Source organism: Mobula birostris, chromosome 13 (genome assembly GCF_030028105.1).
Source record: "Mobula birostris isolate sMobBir1 chromosome 13, sMobBir1.hap1, whole genome shotgun sequence".
Lineage (NCBI taxonomy): Eukaryota > Metazoa > Chordata > Chondrichthyes > Myliobatiformes > Myliobatidae > Mobula > Mobula birostris.
The window spans coordinates 27,342,337-27,364,006 of record NC_092382.1 but is presented as its reverse complement, the minus strand read 5'-3'; the positions used below and the strand labels follow the sequence as shown (position 1 = coordinate 27,364,006).

Here is a 21,670-nt window from a genome sequence, read left to right as displayed (position 1 = left end):
GGAGAAATCAATATAAATCTCCCGACATCCGGTTTTCGACTGATGTGTAAAGACAGTACACTGCAAGTTTCTCAGCGACGGTGATTGCTGCGTGTCAGTCACCTACAGTCTGTCAGTCTCCCTACACAGCGAAGCCCCGCTCCGTCCGGCTGTGTCCATTTACAAATTGCAATGTGAATGTGTTTCTATCGTTGACATGTCTTCGTCTACACGTAAACTCCCCGTTTGTCAGCCGCCCACAGGGGCTCCGCTTCGTTCGCTTCTTTTAAATAAGTTCTTGTCCGGGGTCTCTGCACACAATGTCAAGGAATCCGATCAGAAAGTACTAGTTTTCCCTTTTAAGGATCCTGCCCCACCCGCTGAACTTTTTAAATTATTTTGCACGTCAGTGCTTGAGTCATTAATGACAACGTCCGTATTTCAAAACATCTGCCTCTTTAGCGGTTGCTCCAAATTACGGCTTACTGTTCGAAAGAGGATGATTGCATTAACCTTTCCCCGTCTGACCCCTAACGGCCACCGTTTCACTTTATGGATAACAGGACGTGGAAACAAAGCCTGGGACAGTAAAACGCACACATACACCAATCTGTATCTTCGAAACTCCCGATGCTTTGAAGTCTAACTCACAGGTGACGTCACCGCTCTCCCCTCAATCTCACTGGAGATTCGCTTCCTGCGTTCCTTTCAAAATTGAAAATAAAAACTCTTGAACACGACATAATACCTTTAAATTTCAGGCATGTTGCGCTGCCGATGAGGAATAACACCAAGTAGCCAGTAAAGTAGCGCGTTGGATGATCAGAGTTAACTTTGACAGCGTTTTTGCGTTGACAAATGTAAGCTGCCTGCCACAAGTCCACAAATTGAATTGATTTTCCCGATCTTCCACTCTCCATCTATTTCAACTGCCGGTTTATTTTCAGCCGAGGCCCCGGGTTAAACCGCAAAGGAACTTCTGAACGAACACGGAGTTTTGTCACAATGTCTGCACCGCACTCACTGATACACCGGTATCACAACGCTGTCGGTATCTGAACGAGTCCAAAGCGCACACAGAACTGCATATATTAGTTCGCCGATATTCTTACCAGGAACACCAATAGCGTCAGCGATCATGAAATACATTTTTTTTTTCACGCGGTAAATGTTTCAAGCATGCTGTGTGATCCAGCCTGTCTTCCAGCTGCCCGCGATCTCGCTGAAGAAACTCTGAGCTGATGAATCTCCACGCTCATTCATTTATACTCGCTCCAGCGCACTGAATATTCAATACTACCCAAGGCTGACGTGTCCTCCAATGGCGGGTCAACAAATAAACATGATGTCAGTCTTCCGAAAGCTGTGGTAAAAATAACCATGATGTCATTGAAGTCCCATTTGTGATGAGGTATGGATAGCTTGAAACGAAATTACAAAATCGCAAAGACGAAGAAATGGCGAATGGACGAGTCGGTGACTATTGTTGTGAAACACTCTCCGACTCACCTCGCGGTTTCATGATTGTTACTGTTGACCTTATCCATTCCTCGGATCCAGAGACTGTGGGGTTGGCTCTGTTTCACTCTGGGAACGGTCTCGGTTATAGATCTTGCAAGAGAAATATAAAAACGAATATTTTGTGTGTACGCCACTGGAATATCATGAAGAGCCTTAAACTATCACCTCCAGGCTTACGAAGATATTGAACACATGCAAAGTGCCACACGCTCAAAATGCTGGAGGAACTCTGGTTGGGACCTTTCTTCAGAGTACTTAACACTTCGCTGAGATCCTCAACTCCATCAGCGAAAAGCAGAATTCCCAAGTGGCCAACCATTTCAATTCATTTCCCCACTCCCGATCCGACATGTTGAGATGAAACACCTTGTATGCCTCGAAGTTAACCTCCAGTCTTATCACACCAACATGGATGTCTCCAACATGGCATTTCCCACTCCGCTCTCCCTCTTCTTCATTTCCCACTCCGCTCTCCCCCGTCTTCATTTCCCACTCCGCTCTCCCTCGTCTTCATTTTCCACTCCGCTCTCTCCCGTCTTCATTTCCCACTCCGCTCTCCCCCGTCTTCATTTCCCCTCTCTGGACTCTTACACTTCTTGTCAACTGCCTGACGCCTCACCAGATGCATCTCCGCCTTCTCTTGTTCCGATGATCCACTCTCCTCTCCTGTCAGATTCCTTCTTCTCCAGCTCTGCATTTTCGACGTATCACGTCCCTGCCACTTATTTCGTCCCCCTTCCGCACCCATCTGCCTTCACCTATTGTATTAGGTGGAATATATATATTGATATTCCAGCTTGCCCTCGGCCCAACCTTCTTATTCTGCCATCTTCCCGCTTCCACTCGAGACCCGCTGAAGGGGAACGGCCCGAAATCTCGACTCCCTGTTCATTTCCAGCGGTGCTGCCTGATCTGCTGAGTTCCTCCGTGTGCATGAAATGGATGCAGCCGCCCGTATGGTAAACCAGCTCCCATCAAAGTTCGCGCCGGTATGAATCACAGTAATTCAATCATCGTACACACGACCCTCGGGTTGGTGCAAATGCTTAAATCGACAGAGCATCTGCATTCATTGCATTTGTACCAGCAGTGACAATTGTTTTGCAGATGCACCAAATTGGTAGCGTTGTTGACAGTGAGGTAGGTAGCTGTATTTACAAATTTGGCAACCTGAACTGCATTTTCATTGTAAATATAACACATCATTTTCAATTCAGTTTTTTGACATTTTTTCCTGACCTGGTGCTTCGATGTAGCGAATAGTCTGAACTGAATAGCACACAAGAAGAGCATTTCACTGCGTCTAGATACTCATTACAGGAATAAGCCAATAGGTCGTTGGTTATGGGTTTAAATTGATCAGTGTGTCAGATAGTTATCGAAGGGCAGTCAGGAATCAATACTGAGGTGCGTGCTGATTACCGCCCATGGGTGAGTAGGCCTGGATATTCACAAAGAGTGACGGGTTTCTCGCGAGAGTTGATGTAGCGAAAAACAAGGGAATGGAAGTTCAAAGATCACTAAATGTATGAAAGCGGATTGATAATGTGATGATCGATACGTTCCGAATACCTGACTTCACTGAGAGGAAAGGTGTTGATGCAGTAATATACAATATTGATCTGATTAGAATATCGTAATCTTTCTGTCCCCTATAATTGAAGAATGTCATTACAGTGGAGACGCTGCAGACCGGTGGCCGAGAATCGAACAATTCAGATATCTGCAGAGAAGGAAGAGGTGCTTCACACGGATGTTTTAAAAAAAATATTAGCGGCATACATGTGTTCAGTAGTGGTAACCATTTCTCCGTATCAGATGCATCTAATAAGATAGGGCATAGGTTTAGTGGAAATGTAAGATTTTGCATGCTGTAGCGTAACATGATGACTTTCTTCGATTCCTTCTGCTGTAAGTAATTGAAGCAATTTAGTAGTAAACTTGCTGACTTTAAGCCTCGTGAACTCTCAACTTCAGAATGATATATCCACTGAATTAGAAATGAAAGTTCTTGCGCTCTGACTGCGGCATACTACCCTGCCCGTCCTTGTGGTTCATCCTGAGCTTCCTGCTTCATCACAGTTTAATGTTTAATCCGCTGGCATTCGGACACCTTCTTGCGACCTTCTCCAGCCCCAACGTGAGGCAGAACAAAAATGAGCAGAGCGGAATCCCGTCTTCCGACTGGACGCTTCCGAATGATCGTGTGTGAAGCAGAATGTTTCTTTCTTTCACCGGCTGAACCGCCCACTCGTCGTTTCCATGGTGATGTCCATATTCCTTTTCTGCCCCAGTACATAAAACCCAGTCTTTCACGCTCCACAATGACTGAATAAATCTCCACGCTCTAATTTATCTTTCATCGCCCCGTAATCTCCACGTTGCAAATTGACACGCTTACACTTTTGACTCAGTTCCGAGGGTGAATATTAACTGGTTTCTCTTTCAACGGTGTCTGTTTCACTGGATGATTTCTACTAGTCTGAGTTTCAGTGTCAGATCCTGGAGGAATATCTGTCACGTTACTCACCCCAGATAAAACAGTGCCAAATGTCTACGGCAAAACAGGCCGATCTGAGGAAAGGGATAAATCCTATCCTCATGTTTGAGACGTGGTATAGTGGCACGTGAATCACATCTAAAAAAAAAACGTACGTGAATTCTTCGCGGATGAAATGCATCTGGTTGAAAGCGGTCGTGAAAGTTCCTGTGTGGTGTGACGAAAGAGGGTTACAAAAAGTACACATAGACTAAGATGTTAACTGTCCTGTGCTGGCACCAGTGGGATCAGCAGTTGATCTGCCACCTGTCTTCAGGAGCATGAGAGATAAGGAAGACAATGGAGCAGCATTTGGAAATGTTAATGAAGAGACGAGAAAGTTTAACGGAAGGAGACACCAGTCTGGGTATTTGTCAAGATCGGCTCCGTTTGAACCCTGAACTGTTTGAAGTGTGATGGACAGGCGATACCCCAGCAGGGGGATAAAAAGGGACAGGTTCGCTAAGGCGACACACACGACACCACGAGGTAACGAGACCCTGGAAGCGGTGCGCCTCCCGCAAGTCGGTGGGAGTCTTTTGGAAGGCTGGTCGCGGGACCAAGCCATAGACGCACAGGGTGGAAAGGTACGATCGGCAGGAACCTGGTGTGTGTCCGCCCTTGCCTGGGTGCCAGGTTCACCGCAGAGAAACGATCGTAGCTGGAAACGGAGGGGTCACGGTCGGTGACCTCAGAAGACATTACAAAGAGCTCGCCCGAAAGCTAACTGCGAGAAATATCGAAGGTCTGTTTGGAAGCCGATTTGAATATTCATTCGCCTTCGCTCTCTCTCTCTCCTCCCCCCCGCCCCCCGCGTCCAATGGCACGACAGTGATTACTGTGAACTGAACTGAACTCAATTGAACTGAACTTTGCGTCACTTTGAAACTGGTCATTTACCCCTAGACTGCGATAGAGCTTGATTGATCCTATTATCCTAGATCTGTGTACATGTGTGTTTATTCATTGCTAACCTCTTGCATTTATATCCTTAATATTAGAGAACTGTGTTGCTTATTTCTTTAATAAAACTTTCTTAGTTCCAGTAATCCAGACTCCAACTGAGTGGTCCATTTCTGCTGGTTTGGCAACCCAGTTACGGGGTACGTAACAGTGGACACTCACCAGGTTTCCCGTACCCTTCACAAGCAGTCAAAGAATACGAACGTTAACACCCGGGAAAAGGAGACTGTGCTGGCCATATCTTACTCGTCATCCTATTCTAATCCCGCAGTTTATGACTCGGGGTCACCCACTCCTGCGCTGGTTGCTCTGCAGAGAGTTGTCGCTGCTGTCGCTGAAATCCTCTAGTCCGATCTTTTCCCTTTTTCAGATCAGTCTTCTCAGCTTCAGTTTTGCTAAATCAAACGTTCTGGCTCTTTGCCCCAGACGTGTGATTCAGGTCATTTCCCCACTCAGAGTGCTTTAACCTAGTCCAACCAGGTTAGCCAAACACTGGGCTCAGACAGGCAGGCCACAGTCTGTTCAGTCTACAAGCCTATTATTCTGATTTTTTCCTTGTCTGAAAATGGTCTCAACTTTATCAGACGATCAGCAATAACTAAAACCAACAAAATTGTGCCCAACTGGAGTGCTCTGATTAAGCAATTTCTGAATAAGAACCGCCATTCCTGCGACTTCATGGCAAGAACATTTTTTTTCTTTGTCCAGGTCCACTGTCTATCTGTCTATCGATTCGCCTGTCAGTCTGTCTATGCGCTGCCTACTCCTTTCTTTGTCTGTCTCTCTGTCTCTCTGTTCATTTGCTGCTGTGCCAGATACGGCCACTTTGATCGAGCGGATTTCACAAGGAGATGGACGATGAAAAATCTTTATGGAGACGGAAATGTTTCTTTTCTCAGTGTTACCGGACGGATGCGCTGTGACGTGGGAATGACGTCAGTTTGCCATTCTATTGTCACTTCAAGGGCATTTGCAAAGGCCGGCGGCGGTTCAGTATCGAAATCGCCGGCGAGTCGGCAGAGTGCAATCTCTCTCTGATCCTCCCAGTTTTAACTGCATTGGTGATATATTGTTTGTTGGACATAGCATGCAAACAGAAAGTGAAGCTTAACGTGAATTGCCTGAGAAAATGAAGGACAGAGACTGGAAATCATTTCAAACGAAAATACAAATTCTCAGCCCTAATTTGGCGCTGTGGACATACAACGGAATAACGTAAAGAAAAAGAATGGTTCAAGAGAAGATGTAGATTAACGTCAAACACTCCGCGGTTCACAAGCAGGGAAAAGCTCCTCTGTCATTGGAAGAGGTGCAGTCGACGTTTCAGGCCGAGACCCTTCGTCAGGACTAACAGAAGGAAGAGTGAGTAAGCAACTAGGAAGAGGTGCAGTCGTCGACGTTTCAGGCCCAGACCCTTCGTCAGGACTAACTGAAAGAAGAGTGAGTAAGCAACTAGGAAGAGGTGCAGTCGTCGACGTTTCAGGCCCAGGCCCTTCGTCAGGACTAACTGAAGGAAGAGTGAGTAAGGCCTGCTGCGTTCACCAGCAACTTTGATGTGTGTTGCTTGAATTTACAGCATCTGCAGAATTCCTGTTGTTTACTCCTCTGTCATTGTCCAGACTGAACATCGAGGTTCTGGCACTCGAGCTCCCCGGAGTATGGTTAGATGCCGCTGTCCCTTTAAGACTCAGACTGCCAGTTATTGCCCACCACATTCAAACATGGAAAGTCTATGCCTAAAAGTCTCGTGCTGAGCACTCAGTGCTCAATCGTAAGAGTTTAATTTCAATTACTTCTGCCTGTGATTTATTTTTTTTTTGATTGGGTTTGTGGCATCTTGTTTATTTCCAGTCTGTGTCTAAGTAAATTCTAGACCTTCCTTTGCATTTCTGTTCACCGTCATCTACAGCCCTCTCGATACATCCACAAGATCATATGTTAGCTAATCACGAGGTCCCTGTGACGTTTGAACTAGCAATGGTACAAAACTGACCAGGAAATGGGGGCTTTTGAATGGATCCCAACCAACAACTTGATTGTGGGCGCGAACGAGCCAATCTTCACTTACCCCACACACGTCTTGTGCACTTTGAAGGAAAATAAATCTCCCATTGAAAGCACGGATTATCGTATGCCGAAAATTCTGCACAGTGAAAGCCCTGAGGTCAAGATCTACTGGGATCGCTGAACCTATGTGGTCTCACTTTCACACGCTGCGACACCCCGTCTGCATCTGTAATAATACTGATTATACTCGTTAAAACACACACACACACACACACACACACACACACACACACACACACGCATAAACACACACACATAACATGCACGTTAGCTGAAGCTTTTCAATTTTTGATCTTGAATTACTTGTATACATTCAGCAACACTTGCGTACAGATTTATCAATCACAGGCACTATTTTGTTTTATAGAATTCGAAGGTAATGGACGAGGACTTAACGCACTGACCCGCCAAGATTCACTTTCAACTGGATAAGGTCAACACATTCAGTTGTGCTTCCCCAATGCACCTCCACGGAGAGTAAATAAACATCCTCTTGTCTGAAAATAAATAGCGATAATATCTCACAGTTACTGACTTCGTGTAACGTGAATGCAATGGAAGACAAAGTGATGTTTGCTGTAGTCTTGCCTGAATATCATAGTACTTACTGCCCTGAGGCCGGTTGTGAGACAGTTTGGCCAGTGAATCCCCTAAAATCTGCAGTGTCCCCTCTGTAATTTCTTGGCACTGAGTTGAAGCAGGGCAGCAAATTACGCAGCATGCACACAGACTGGGTTCGGTTTGGGACAGTCGTCTCCATCTCGCGGGTTCGGCGGGCCGGAATGTGACTTCCCTGGACTTAGTCAGCCACATAATGTTGCACAATTATGAATAGAATACATGAGTTCTGCAGTGCTTACCATTTTTTTCCCCGTAACGGCTTTATCCTAATGTGCAGGGCCAGTGCAAGGCTAACTGTAACTGTATGCAATGTCGTATTTCTTTTTCATTTGATTTTTGTGCAAATGTCCTGAGATCCTGGTTCGCCCTATCATTATCGAAATGGATGTGGCAATGACGGAAGCGGGAATATGGTGAAATAAACATATAAAACAATCTGCCAGATTGGTTTAATGATCGCTAGGAGGTGGAGTTCGTGAGCTGCGGGTTCCCGTGCTGTGTCTCTCGGGCTCTAAACCACGTTCTCTGTTGACCGTCATTTCTGCAGTGTCAAGATGGAGAACACTGCGTTGGTCTCTGAGAACTTAGATAATTCCTATATGAATTAATTGAATAATTGACACGAGTGGATATTTCGCTGCGTTGACGAACTGCTCTCTGAATTTGGACTGAGTTACCCCATAAATAAAAGTGTTTGTGCAGCAAGTTAATATCATCAGCTTGTATCCGGTGTGTTGAAAAATGTATTGAGAGTCATTGTACTTAGTTTGATCCAATCCGGCAATGACGCTATAAAGGAATTCGGCAACATTCACGGACCACAGGATGATGAAGCTGCCGGAGCTGGTGAGAAGTAAGATCACAGACCTCCTCCTGCTCTCCATCTCCGGGTCACTGCGGTTCTCCGCCTTGCTCTGACCTCTCAGCCCCTTACGGACGCGACTGGTCACTAGGATGTGTCTGACTGTCAGAGCGTTGAGCATTAGTATAAATACGAACGGGAGCAATGGCGTTAGAACTGTCGAAAGCCACCTATATCCCAGCCACCCGGGACCTGTATAGTAATCCGACTTTGTAATACAGTCCCAGGGTACATTGTCAATCACTTTCACAGGAAAATATACAAAGGCGTTGGGCACATTTTTAAAACCAAGCAAAACACCGATTGTTGTCAGAATCACAGCCGCAGTTTTCCCGGTGCAATACTTTGCTTTCTGCTTCTGGCAACAGATGGCGACAAACCGATCAAATGTAAAAGTGACGGTGAACCAGACAGAACAGTCAGTGGCTGTCTGTCCCAGGGCAGAGATCACACTGCATACGGGGGTGATGTCCAGGAAAGTCCCAGGGAAGTAATAATAACTGACCCGCCACAATATCACCGCAAAGACGATGGTCATTAGATCCGCTGTTGCCATGGCCACCAGGTAGTGAGTGGTGCAGGTAGAGAGACCGCACTTTCCCCGGAACAGGATCACAATCGCCACAATATTCACTGCGGGAATAGCAAAAGGAATGAGTGAATTATTATCTCGCCAGTCCATGGTTCTCAGTGTAGAGATTAGCTGTAAATTGAGAACATTAACACTTTCCAGACAACTGGCTTCTGGAACTTTCTAAGGTGTAATGCGGGGTTGGCAGAAGCCTCACACACGTGCACTCTGGTGAAAAGGGTGCAGTACTCGAGGAGGAGCAGAATTTGGGAAGGAGGCTCTGTCAACTGATCGCTCAGGGTGCTTTGCGGGTATCAATTTCCAACACCCACCAATAGGTTTTCGACTGATTTCTAAAGCTTGGTCGCTCGGCAACTTGCTCAGCGATTCTGATTGCCACGATACCGTCACCTAAGTTCTGGCATTCTCCGCATGCGCAAAACCCCGCTCCCACACCGCTGCCTATTTACAAATTTCCCAGCAAAGTTCATTCTCCCGTTGTATTATCTTCCTATCCTCCTCGACTTCTGTTTGTCACCCGCCCACTGTGGCCTCCCTTGGCTAGCTACTTATAAGTTCGGTAGCCACTCTTGCGAGTGTTCCTTCACGTTGTTTTCAAGGAATCTGAAGAGAAAGTTCAATTTTCGCTTTTAAAGGTTTTGCCTGAATCGCTGAAAGTTTCAAATATGTTACTAGTTAGTGTTTAATCCATCCAATTTCCAAAGGAGAAAACACAATATGTACATCAAAGCATGTGCCTCTGTTAGGGTTTGCTCCAAATTACTGCAGCGTTATTCTAAATATTTTGATGTTTGTTCTTCCAGATCGGAGAATTGCATGAAACTTATCCCGTCTGAACTCTAACTGACACCAGCAGGGCTCTCTCTTAATTCCCTCTTCATTTCTCTGATAATGGGACGTGGAAAAATTCCTGGTTCACTATATCGCGTGCAGACCCTAATTTGAATCGTGGAAACTCCCGATGGTTCGGAGTCTAAGTCAGAGGTGATAGCTACCGTGCTCTCCTGAATCTCACCGGGGATTCGCTTCTCAAGTTCCCTTCAAACTTGCAGTAATTTCTTAAAACACAAAGCAATACCTTTAAATGTGTATTTAACGCATGTTGCGCTATTGATTCGGAATAACACAAAGCAGCCGGTGAAGGTGCCGAGCGCACCGGATTATCGGAGGTTATTTTAACAACAGCTTTGCAATGATAATCCAAAACTGCTTGTCATGATTCAGCAAAATGAAGCCTTTTCCCCGATATCCCACTCTATATCAGTTTCAGCTGCCGGTTTATTTTCAGCGGAGGCCACAGCTGAAACTTCAAGGGAACTTCTGAACGAACACAGAGTTTTTGTCACAACGTCTGCAGCGCACTCACTGATACACCCGCATTCATGTCGGGAAAGGAACAAGTTCAAAGACCGCGCACACGGAACTGCAAATATTAGTTCGCCTATGTTCTTACCAGGAACACCAATAACGGCAATGACCATGTACCATATCTTTCTCACACGGTAAAATGTTTCAAGCATTCTGTGAAAGATTCAGTCTGACTCCCAGCTGCCCGCGACCTCGCTGAAGAAACTCTGAGCTGATGAATCTCTACGCTCATTCATTTATACTCGCTCAGGCACACTGAATATTCAATACTACACAAGGCTGACGTGTCTTCCAACAGCCGGGGTAAAAAATAAACATGATGTCAGTCAAGTAAAGTCCCAATTGTGATGAGGTGTGACTAGCTTGATGCGAAATTGCAACATCGCAAAGACGGAGAAATGACGATGTGAAAAGTCAGTGAATGTTGTTGTGAAACACTGCAGGGCCGCCTCTCGGGTTATTGATTATTATTGCTGAACCGGCTGCCATCAAGGCCTCGTAGCAGTATGAAGCAAAGTAATTCCATCACCGTGCACAGGACCCTGGAATGGGCGCAAGTACTTAAACGGGCCGAGCATCTGCGTTCATTACATTTATACCAACACAGACAATTGCTTTGCGGATGAACAGAATTGGGAGCGTTGTTGACGGTGGGGTAGACAGCGATATTTACATATTTCACCATCTGAACTGCACTTCCACTGTAGATAAAACACAATATCGCATATTCCGCTTTTTTTTTCTTGTCGTGTTACATCGATGTGCTTATGTATTGAATGGTCTGGACTGATTGGCTTTAAGATCCTTTGACTGTCTGTACACTCGGTGCAGTAATCAGCTCACAGGCCGTCGGTTATGGGCTGAAATTGATCAGTTTGATAGGTGGTAAACAAAGGGCAGATTGGGGTCAATATTGCGGTACAGTACGTGTTGGTTTCCTTCCATTGATGAGTAGGGCACGGATATTCACGAAGAGTGACGGGGTTCTCGAGTGTGATGATGTGGAGACGGACAAGGAAATGGAAGTCCAAGCATCAGCGAAAGCAGCGCTACGGATTGATAATGTGGTGTTCGGTACATACCGAATACCCGCGTTCACTGACGGGAAAGGTCATGATACAATAATATCTAATATTGGCCTGATTGATGTATCGTAACCTTTCTGTTCTCCGTAAGTAAAGTGTGTGCTGCGGTGGAGACGATGCAAAAGCATTTCACCAGAAAGTTGCCGAACGTGGAATATTTTAGATATCAGCGGTGAATCTTTCATTCTCTCCTTGATCCGGAGGAGGAATAGATGCTTCATTCATAGTTTAATAATTATTAGCAACCTGCATGTGTTCACTAGTTATAACCATTTCTCTATATCATGGAAATCTCATACGAAGAACATAGGATTATTGGATGCGTATGTTGCAGTATAAATTAGCGTGAGGTGTTATCTTTATCAGAATCAGAATCCTTTATTATCGCCAAGTATGTGGACACTTACAGGGAATTTGATGTTGGTTTTCCTGAGCTCTCGCTGTACAGAATCAAAAAGCAAACAAAACAATAATGCAAATAATCGTGAACTATATACAATGAGGTATACCTGTGTATGTACAGGTGGACTTGGTATATAATAGACTAAAATTGAATTGTTCATAAGACTGATGGCATACGGAAATAAACTGTTCTTGTACCTATTTGTCCTGGCATACAGTGATCTAAAGCGGCTACCAGAAGGAAGGAATTAGAACGGGTGATGTCCAGGGTGTGACGGGTCTACAATGATGCTGCTTGCTCGCTCCCTGACTCTAGATGCATATAAGTCCCGGATGGAGGGCATCTTCACACCAATAATCCTTTTCACAGCCCCGGCCGTTCATTGGAGTCTATTCTCGTCTTGTTTGGTAGCTGATCCAAACCAGATAGTGATGGACGGACAGAGAACAGACTGGATTATTCCTGAATAGAATTGAATCAGCAGTTTTATTCGTTTCATGTCGATGTAAGTAATTGACGCTGCGATTTAGACGCGTACCTGCCGACCTAGGCTACTGCACTTTCAGTGGTGACAAGGATGTCTCCACTTAATTAGAGAGAAAAAACAAAACAAACGAGTTTGGGTGCTCGTTCTGCAGAATTCGGGCACACGGTCGACCTGACTGATCCTGAGCTGTTGTCCATCACAATTTACTGGTTAATACACAGACATTCGGATATTTTACTCTGACTTTTCCACTGCCATAGTTAGGCAAAACAGAGAAGAGAGGAAGGACATTTCATCTTCCAAGCGGACATCTTACAACGAGCTGAAATAAGCTGTGTTCCCTTGTCTTACATCATCTAAACTGACCTCTCGTTGCTGCTATGATGATGCCTGTGTCAGTTTCTCGCTCCGATACGACGGAACCCTAAAGAACGGCTAGGATTTCACGCTTCAGAGAGAACGAATAAAGCTCCGTGATTTACTTTTTCATTTTTTTCTCCGCCCCGCAATCTCCAAGTTGGAAATAGTCACGTTAATAATCTTGACCCATTTCCGAGGGTGAGTATTAGCTAGATTTTCTTTCCACGCAGACTGTTTCACTGGATAAGTCCTGTTGGTCTATGTTTCTGTTTTAGACTTTGGGACATGTAATCATAGTCATAGACATAGTCATAGTCATACTTTATTGATCCCAGGGGAAATTGGTTTTCGTTACAGTTGCACCATAAATAATTAAATAGTAATAAAAGCATAAGTAGTTAAATAGTGATATGTAAATTATGACAGGAAATAAGTCCAGGACCAGCCTATTGGCTCAGGGTGTCTGACCCTCCAAGGGAGGAGTTGTAAAGTTTGATGGCCACAGGCAGGAATGACTTCCTATGACGCTCTGTGTTGCATCTCGGTGGAATGAGTCTTCGGCTGAATGTACTCCTGTGCCCAACCAGTACATTATGTAGTGGATGGGAGACATTGTCCAAGATAGCATGCAACTTGGACAGCATCCACTTTTCAGACACCACCGTCAGAGAGTCCAGTTCCATCCCCACAACATCACTGGCCTTACGAATGAGTTTGTTGATTCTGTTGGTGTCTGCTACCCTCAGTCTGCTGCCCCAGCACACAACAGGAAACATGATAGCACTGGCCACCACAGACTCGTAGAACATCCTCAGCATCGTCCGACAGATGTTAAAGGACCTCAGTCTCCTCAGGAAACAGAGACGGCTCTGACCCTTCTTGTAGACAGCCTCAGTGTTCATTGACCAGTCCCGTTTATTGTCAATTCGTATCCCCAGGTATTTGTAATCCTCCACCATGTCCACACTGACCCCCTGGATGGAAACAGGGGTCACCAGTACCTTAGCTCTCCTTAGGTCTACCACCAGCTCCTTAGTCTTTTTCACATTAAGCTGCAGATAATTCTTCTCACACCATGTGACAAAGTTTCCTACCGTAGCCCAGTACTCAGCCTCATCTCCCCTGCTGATGCATCCAACTATGGCAGAGTCACTAGAAAACTTCTGAAGATGACAAGACTCTGTGCAGTGGTTGAAGTCCGAGGTGTAAATGGTGAAGAGAAAGGGAGACAAGACGGTCCCCTGTGGAGCCCCAGTGCTGCTGATCACTTTGTCGGACAGACAGTGTTGCAAGCACACGTACTGTGGTCTGCCAGTCAGGTAATCAAGAATCCCTGATGCCAGGCAAGCATCCACCTGCATCGCTGTCAGCTTCTCCCCCAGCAGAGCAGGGCGGATGGTGTTGAAAGGACTGGAGAAGTCAAAGAACATGACCCTTACAGTGCTTGCTGTCATGCGACTCACGCTGGAGGAAAAATAATGGATCATACAGTATTAAATGACCACCTGAACAAAACAAACATCTACTTTAGGATGCTTTTCGTCGACTATAGCTCGGCATTTAATACCATCATTCGCACTAACCTGATTGAGAAGTTGCAGAACCTGGGCCTCTGTACCTCGCTCTGCAATTGGATCTTCGACTTCCTAACCGGAAGACCACAGTCTGTGAGGATTGGTGATAACAAATCCTCTTCGCTGACGATCAACACTGGACACTCAGGGGGGTGTGCTTAGCTCACTGCTCTGCTCTTTATATACACATGACTGTGTGGCTAGGCATAGCTCAAATATCATCTATAAATTTGCTGACGATACCACAATTGTTGATAGAATCTCAGGGTGTGACGAGCGGGCGTACAGGAGTGAGATATGCCAACATGAGGAATGGTGCCGCAGCACAGCCCGGCACTCAACGTCAGTAAGACGAAAGAGCTCGTTGAAGACGGAACACATACAAATCCTCACAGAGGGATCAGAAGTGGTGAGAGTGAGCAGTTTCAAGTTCCTGGGTACCAAGATCTCTGAGATCTAACCTGGTCCCAACGTATCGATGTAGTTATGAAGAAGGCAAGACAGCGGCTGTAGTTTAGTAGGAGTTTGGACAGACTTTGCATGTCAACAAATACACTCAAAAACTTCTATAGCTGTACCGTGGAGAGCATTCTGACAGGCTGCATCAGTGTCTGGTATGGAGGGGCTACGGCAGAGGACCGAAAGAAGCTGCAAAGAGTTGTAAATCTAGTCAGCTCCATCTTGGGTACTAACCTGCAAAGTACCCAGGGCATCTTTAGGGAGCGGTGTCTCAGAAAGTCACCATTATTAAGGACCTCCAGCACCCAGGGCATGTCCTTTTCTCACAGTTACCATCACGTCGGAGGTACAGACGCCTGAAGGCACCCACTCAGCGATTCAGGAACAGCTTCGTCCGCACTGCCATCCGTTTCCTAAATGGACATTGAATCTTTGGACAATACCTCATTTCTGTTTTTCTGTTTTTGCACATTTTTATCTATTCAATACGTATATGTATACCATAATTGATTTACTTATTAAGTATTGTGTATTTATTTATCATTGTTTTTTCTCTTTGCTAGATTATGTCCTGCATTAAACTGCTGCTGCTAAGTTCACATCACATGCCGGTGATAATAAAGTTGATTCTGATTTTGATGTGTGTGGCCAAAACATGCCAATCCATGGAAGTGAACAAAGTAGAGGTATTTGTTGATGTGGTGGTCTGATATCCGCGTCACTTCTCAAACACGTGCAGGATTAAATATCCCATGCTTGAGTTGGCCGCGAAATGCGTGTAGACTAAATATCTGCAAGATTCCTCTCACTCTCCAAAAACATTAAAAAAGGAAAGGTAACACACCGGGAAAAGTGGCCTACGCTGGCCAGATGTTTCACTTGATCCCGATGCACGTTTCTGACTTGAGGTCATCACTTCTCCGATTGTTGGTCTCCACAGAGTTGCCTGTACTCCTGAAACCCTCTATTGCTAGCCTTTTCCTTATCATATCAATCCGTTATGTTTTGAATCCTATGACATCGGCGCATCTGACTGACGTTTGTCAGCTTCTCACTGGATCTGACACAGAGCTGCAAACAGTATTGTGTCGTGGTTCTTTCCCACAGATGTGATCCTGGTAATTTACTTTGTCCTTTCCACCTAGACTGGTTCAAACCAGATCAACCAGGGTAGCCAAACAGCTGGCCCAGGTGACCAGATCACAGACTGTTCCTTCCTGAAGGCTGCCATTTAACAGTACAAGCAGCGGCTTATATGAACATGGTCTCAGGTTCAGAAGGTCGTCAGCACAAATAATAAAACAAACGTTTAGTTGCTGTGATTAATCCTTCACTGAGCAAGAAATAGTTCACCAAATGGCGGCTGCAAGAGCAGCCTCACAAAATGGAAGATTCAATTCTGGCAACTACATGCCAAGATCAAAGACTGTTTCTTTCTTTATTTCCATTGCTCTTGCAGGGTGTAGCTGCTACTGGACAACATCCCTATCTGTCTACCCGTCCATCCGTATATCTGTGTGTCTGTCTATCCGTCTGTCTGTTTCCCACCATCTGATATGTTATATATTGTGACTTTGATGGAATGGATTACACAATGAGATGAAGAACGAGAAGCAGTTTTGGAGACAGAAAAGCTTCGCCCGCAATCCAACTGGATAGATATGTTTTGACATGGGTACGATGTCAGTCTACCAATCAGAGGTTATTTCAAGGCCATTTGCAATGGCCGAATGGATTTCATAATCCATTAACTGGCGAGTCGACAGAGTGCAACTACTCAGCTGCTGTCGCAATTGGAGGCTGCATTGATGACGTATTCACAAGTGGACATAGAGTGCAAAACGTCAGTGAAGGTTCACGAGAAATGGCTGAGTACAGTGAGTGGACAATCAACTCAAATGAACATAATCAAGTTGGAAACTGTCACTGACAGACAATGGGATAATATAACAAAAGAATATTTCCAGACAGGATGAAGATTAACATTGTATCCTGCACTCCACAATCTGGAAGGACTTCACAAAGATCATCAGGCTCCTACGTCCCCGTGACGTTCGTCTGAAAACTGATGCAATATTTAACAAGGAAGAAGACGATGTTTAGACCATAAGACCATAAGACAAAGGAGCAGAAGTCCGCCATTCGGCAAATCGAGTCTGCTCCGCCATTTTATCATGAGCTGATCCATTCTCCTATTTAGTCCCACTCCCCCGCCTTCTCACCTTAACCTTTGATGCCCTGGCTACTCAGATACCTATCAATCTCTGACTTAAATACACCCAATGACTTGGCCTCCACTGCTGCCCGTGGCAACAAATTCCATAGATTCACCACCCCCTGGCAAAAAAATAAAAAAGTCTTCGCATTTCTGTTCTGAATGGGCGCCCTTCAATCCTTAAGTCATGCCCTCTCGTACTAGACTCCCCCATCATGGGAAACAACTTTGCCACATCAATTCTGTCCATGCCTTTCAACATTCGAAATGTTTCTATGAGGTCTCCCCTCATTCTTCTAAGCTCCAAGGAATACAATCCAACAGCGGACAAACGTTCCTCATATGTTAACCCTCTCATTCGCGGAATCATTCTAGTGAATCATCTCTGTACCCTCTCCAACGTCAGCACATCCTTTCTTAAATAAGGAGACCAAAATTGCCCACAGTACTCCAAGTGAGGTCTCACCAGCGCCTTATAGAGCCTCAACATCACATCCCTGCTCCTATACTCTATTCCTCTAGAAATGAATGCCAACATTGCATTCGCCTTCTTCACCACCAACTCAACCTGGAGGTTAACCTCAAGGGTATCCTGTACGAGGACTCCCAAGTCCCGTTGCTCCTCAGAACTGTGAATTCTCTCCCTATTTAAATAATAGTCTGCCCGTTCATTTTTTCTGCCAAAGTGCATAACCATACACTTTCCAACATTGTACTTCATTTGCCACTTCTCTGCCCATTCTTCCAATCTATCCAAGTCTCTCTGCAGACTCTCCTTTTCCTCAGCACTACCGGCCCCTCCACCTATCTTCGTATCGTCAGCAAACTTAGCCATAAAGCCTCATCTATTCCATAATCCAAATCGTTGGTATACAATGTAAAAAGAAGCGGCCCCAACACGGACCCCTGTGGAACACCACTGGTAACCGGCAACCAACCAGAATAGGATCCCTTTATTCCCACTCTCTGTTTCCTGCCAATCAGCCAACGCTCTATCCACGTATGTAACTTTCCCGTAATTCCATGGGCTCTTATCTTGTTAAGTAGCCTCATGTGCAGCATCTTGTCAAAGGCCTTCTGAAAATCCAGATATACAACATCCACTGCATCTCCCTTGTCTAGCCTACTGGTAATTTCCTCAAAAAATTGTAATAGGTTTGTCAGGCAGGATTTTCCTTTAAGGAATCCATGCTGAGTTCTGCCTATCTTGTCATATGCCTCCAGGTACTCTGTAACCTCATCCTTGACAATCGACTCCAACAACTTCCCAACCACCGATGTCAAGCTAACAGGTCTATAATTTCCTTTTTGATTCCTTTTCCCCTTCTTAAATAGCGGAGTGACATTTGCAATCTTCCAGTCCTCCAGAACCATGCCAGAATCTATAGACTTTTGAAAGATCATTGTTAATGCCTCCGCAATCTCCGCAGCTAAGTATGTGCGGAACAGCGGATGTGTTCAAGCTCACGTGTCAATCACACTTCCTTCTGCTCTTGCAGTGCACCGCTCCGTGACTATTGTGTTACTCTACCGATGAGCGGCCCTCGCCTTATCGGAGAGAGTCCCATCACTCTGATTCTATTATGGAATTCGTACTAATGTGCGGCTCTCGGTTGACTAAAGCAAGTAATACCCCTGCCATCAAATCCATTCTCCCAAAGTGAACCATTTGGTACGTTTCGGGTTGAACTCCATCTGTAACTGCTCAGCGCTGCTCTGCGTCCTGTCACTGTCCTGTTGTTATCTGTGACAAACTTCTATACTATCCATAATTCCACCAACCTCCACATCATTGTAAATACAATAATACACCCTCCACTTCCTCAGCCAAATCATTCATAAAAACACAAAAAGCGGGGGTCTCAAACTGCTCACTGCAGGATTCCACTGGTCACCGACATCCAGGGAGAAAACGCTCCATCCACAACTACAGTCTGGCTTCTGTGGGCGTCAGTCCTGAATCCACCGGCCAGCTCTCCCTGGATACCAAGCCTCTGACGCTATGCACGGTCCTACCATGGTTAACCATAGCAAATGCCTTATTAAAATCTATTTATACCAGATCAACTTTTCTACTTTAACCAATGTGCTTTGCCACGTCCTCACAGAATTGAACTAGGCAGTGAGCCATGACCTGCCCCTCCCAAAGCCATTCTGACTCTCCCAAATCTTGTTCTTCAAAACCTCGCAAATTCGGTTTCTAAGAATGTTCTCCAGTAATTTGCCCATGACTGAAGTAGGACTCGCTAGGCTATAATTTACAAGGGTATCCTTATTCCCTTTCCTGAGCAAAGGAATCATATTTCCATTTCCGATCCCCTGATACTGCATGTGCGGCAGTGATGACGCAAAGATAATCGCCAAGGGCGCAGCAATCTCTCCCTCCGCTTCCCCCAGTAACCTGGGGTTTCTCGCAACTTCACAAGAGGACTTATCTCTCCGAATGATTCTGAGAAGTTCCTGAACATCCTCTGTTTTAACCTCGTCCTGTTGCCGCACATAAGCCCTGTTAACGCTTCCTCACGAACGCCAGGAACTCTCACTGGTGAAAATTGAAGTAAACTCCTCATTAAGGACTTGTCCGACCTCCACCAACTCCAGCCGTATGTTTCATCTCTATCCCTGACCTGTCCTACTCTCACTCTAGTCATCCTCTTCTTCACATTCATCTAGAATGTCGTCGGGTTTTCCTTAATCCTCCTGTAGGCCTTCTGTAGAGGTTTCTTGTTCTCCTAATTCCATTCTTCAGTTCGTCCCTGGCTGCCTTGTAACTCTACAGCCGTGTCCGATCCTAACTTTATAAACCTGGGCGCGAGGAAATCTGCAGATGCTGGAATTTCAAGCAACCCACACAAAAATTGCTGGTGAACGCAGCAGGCCAGGCAACATCTATAGGAAGAGGTCCTGACGAAGGGTCTCGGCCCGAAACGTCGACTGTACCTCTTCCTACAGATGCTGCTTGGCCTGCTGCATTCCCCGGCAATTTTTGTGTGTGTTTCTAAACCTGGTCAGCTTTTTCTCCCCCTGTTGATTAGATGATCTACATCTCTTGCCAAACTATTCACCTATCCTGCACCTTATGTAGGTGCTGCCTAAAACAACTTCTCATTTCCGTTATGCATTTTCCAGAGCGCACCCGTTCCCTGTTTTAGCTCGGATATTCCAGCCTAATAGGATCATAATTACATTTAGCCAATTAATGTCTTTGGAGACTGACACGGGGGTGTGGGGAGAGAGCAGGGCAGTGTGATTAGTTCAGGGACTGACATAGGTTCGTAGAGAGAGATCGCGGTGAAGTGAATCGTTTGGGGACTGACACGGGGGTGTGGGGAGAGAGCGGGGCAGAGGGATTAGTTTAAGGACTGACACAATGCTGTGTGGAATAAGCTGGGACTTAACAGGGCAGTGGGGTTAGTTTGGGGTGACACGAGGCTGGGGCGACATAGCGAGATGGTGGCATTATTTTGGTACCGGCACGAGTCTCTGGGATTAGTGTGTGTCCCCGTTTACGAAAGGCAGGTGCCAGTGCAGAATGACGTACACTAAAATACGATTTTTTTCTCTATTTTTCACAAGTGTTAGGTTTGTGTTGTTCCATAAATAGTTAAAATGACAAATCGAGATCACCCACCCCATCCCTCCATCCAGTAGCTCCCCCTACCGGCCGAACTCCGCAATCCCATGCTGTCATTCCACCCTTCCTTTGACCTCCAGGCTACGGAATCACCGAGCCTAGTAGCACCGCCAAACCAACGAGTGCCGGGACTTCTGATCACACACCTACCGGGCCGGCTTCCCCCCATGGATCACGGGGTTGAGGTAAATCTTCAACCTTCTCTCAGCTTCTCACAGCCTCTTCGGCCTCAGGACCTATCGACCCGAAACGCCTCGCAAGCGAGGCCCGTCTGCGCACACACTCGGGACGCCCCTGCGCCCTCAGCACCCTTATAGCCTGGGACAGAGGCAGGAGGACGGGGGCGTTTTGTGCTCGGATGAGGGTCGGCACCGGCGAATCACCGTATTGAATAGGGAGTAGAAGGGAGCGGGAGGGTGGAGGAGGAATCCGGCTACTTCACGGTACAAGGACAGCGACACAGGCCGGATTCTCCCTACCTACTTCCAGTCCGGCCCGGCTCTAGGCTGCATGCGCTTCGGCTGCGACTCTAAATCCGACTGCAGACTGGAAAGAGGGCTGCCTGTATCCCGTCTGCGTCCTCCCCGGGGCACTCCGTCTCTCGCCGGCAGGCAGGCACCGTCCCGTTCGGGAAGGACAAGGGGCGCCACAGAGGGCAGGGAAGGCGATTTCCGCGGTTGGCCGGAGAGGAGGAGAGAGTGAAGGATAGGTCGGAGGACGGGATGCAGGTGGGGGTGTTCAGGAGAGAAAGAGTTGGTGGTCGCGAAGATGGAGATCGCGAAAAGGGGTGGAGAGTGTGATCAATGTGACAGGGAGGGAGTGGTCAGACCGAGGCGGAAAGGGCTGGATGGATGTTTTAGAGTGATTTTTCAATGGAAGCTGTAAAATCCTAAAAGGACGTGCTGGTATGAAAACTCTCTAATGACTCACGGTACATAAGC

At 46.1% G+C, this 21,670-nt stretch overlaps 2 protein-coding genes across 2 annotated transcripts in view; one reads left to right on the top strand and one right to left on the bottom strand.

Annotated features, from left to right (window-relative positions):
- The window catches only part of LOC140208624 (NACHT, LRR and PYD domains-containing protein 3-like), a 142,787-nt gene that overhangs the window by 39,223 nt on the left and 81,894 nt on the right, over positions 1-21,670 (top strand). The window lies entirely within an intron of this gene.
- LOC140207860 (probable G-protein coupled receptor 139) lies at positions 8,275-10,664 on the bottom strand. Its single transcript, XM_072276408.1, has 2 exons — positions 10,598-10,664; positions 8,275-9,185 (listed from the first exon to the last, which is right to left on the bottom strand). The coding sequence occupies exons 1-2, from the start codon at positions 10,662-10,664 to the stop codon at positions 8,275-8,277; spliced, it is 978 nt and encodes a 325-aa protein (XP_072132509.1).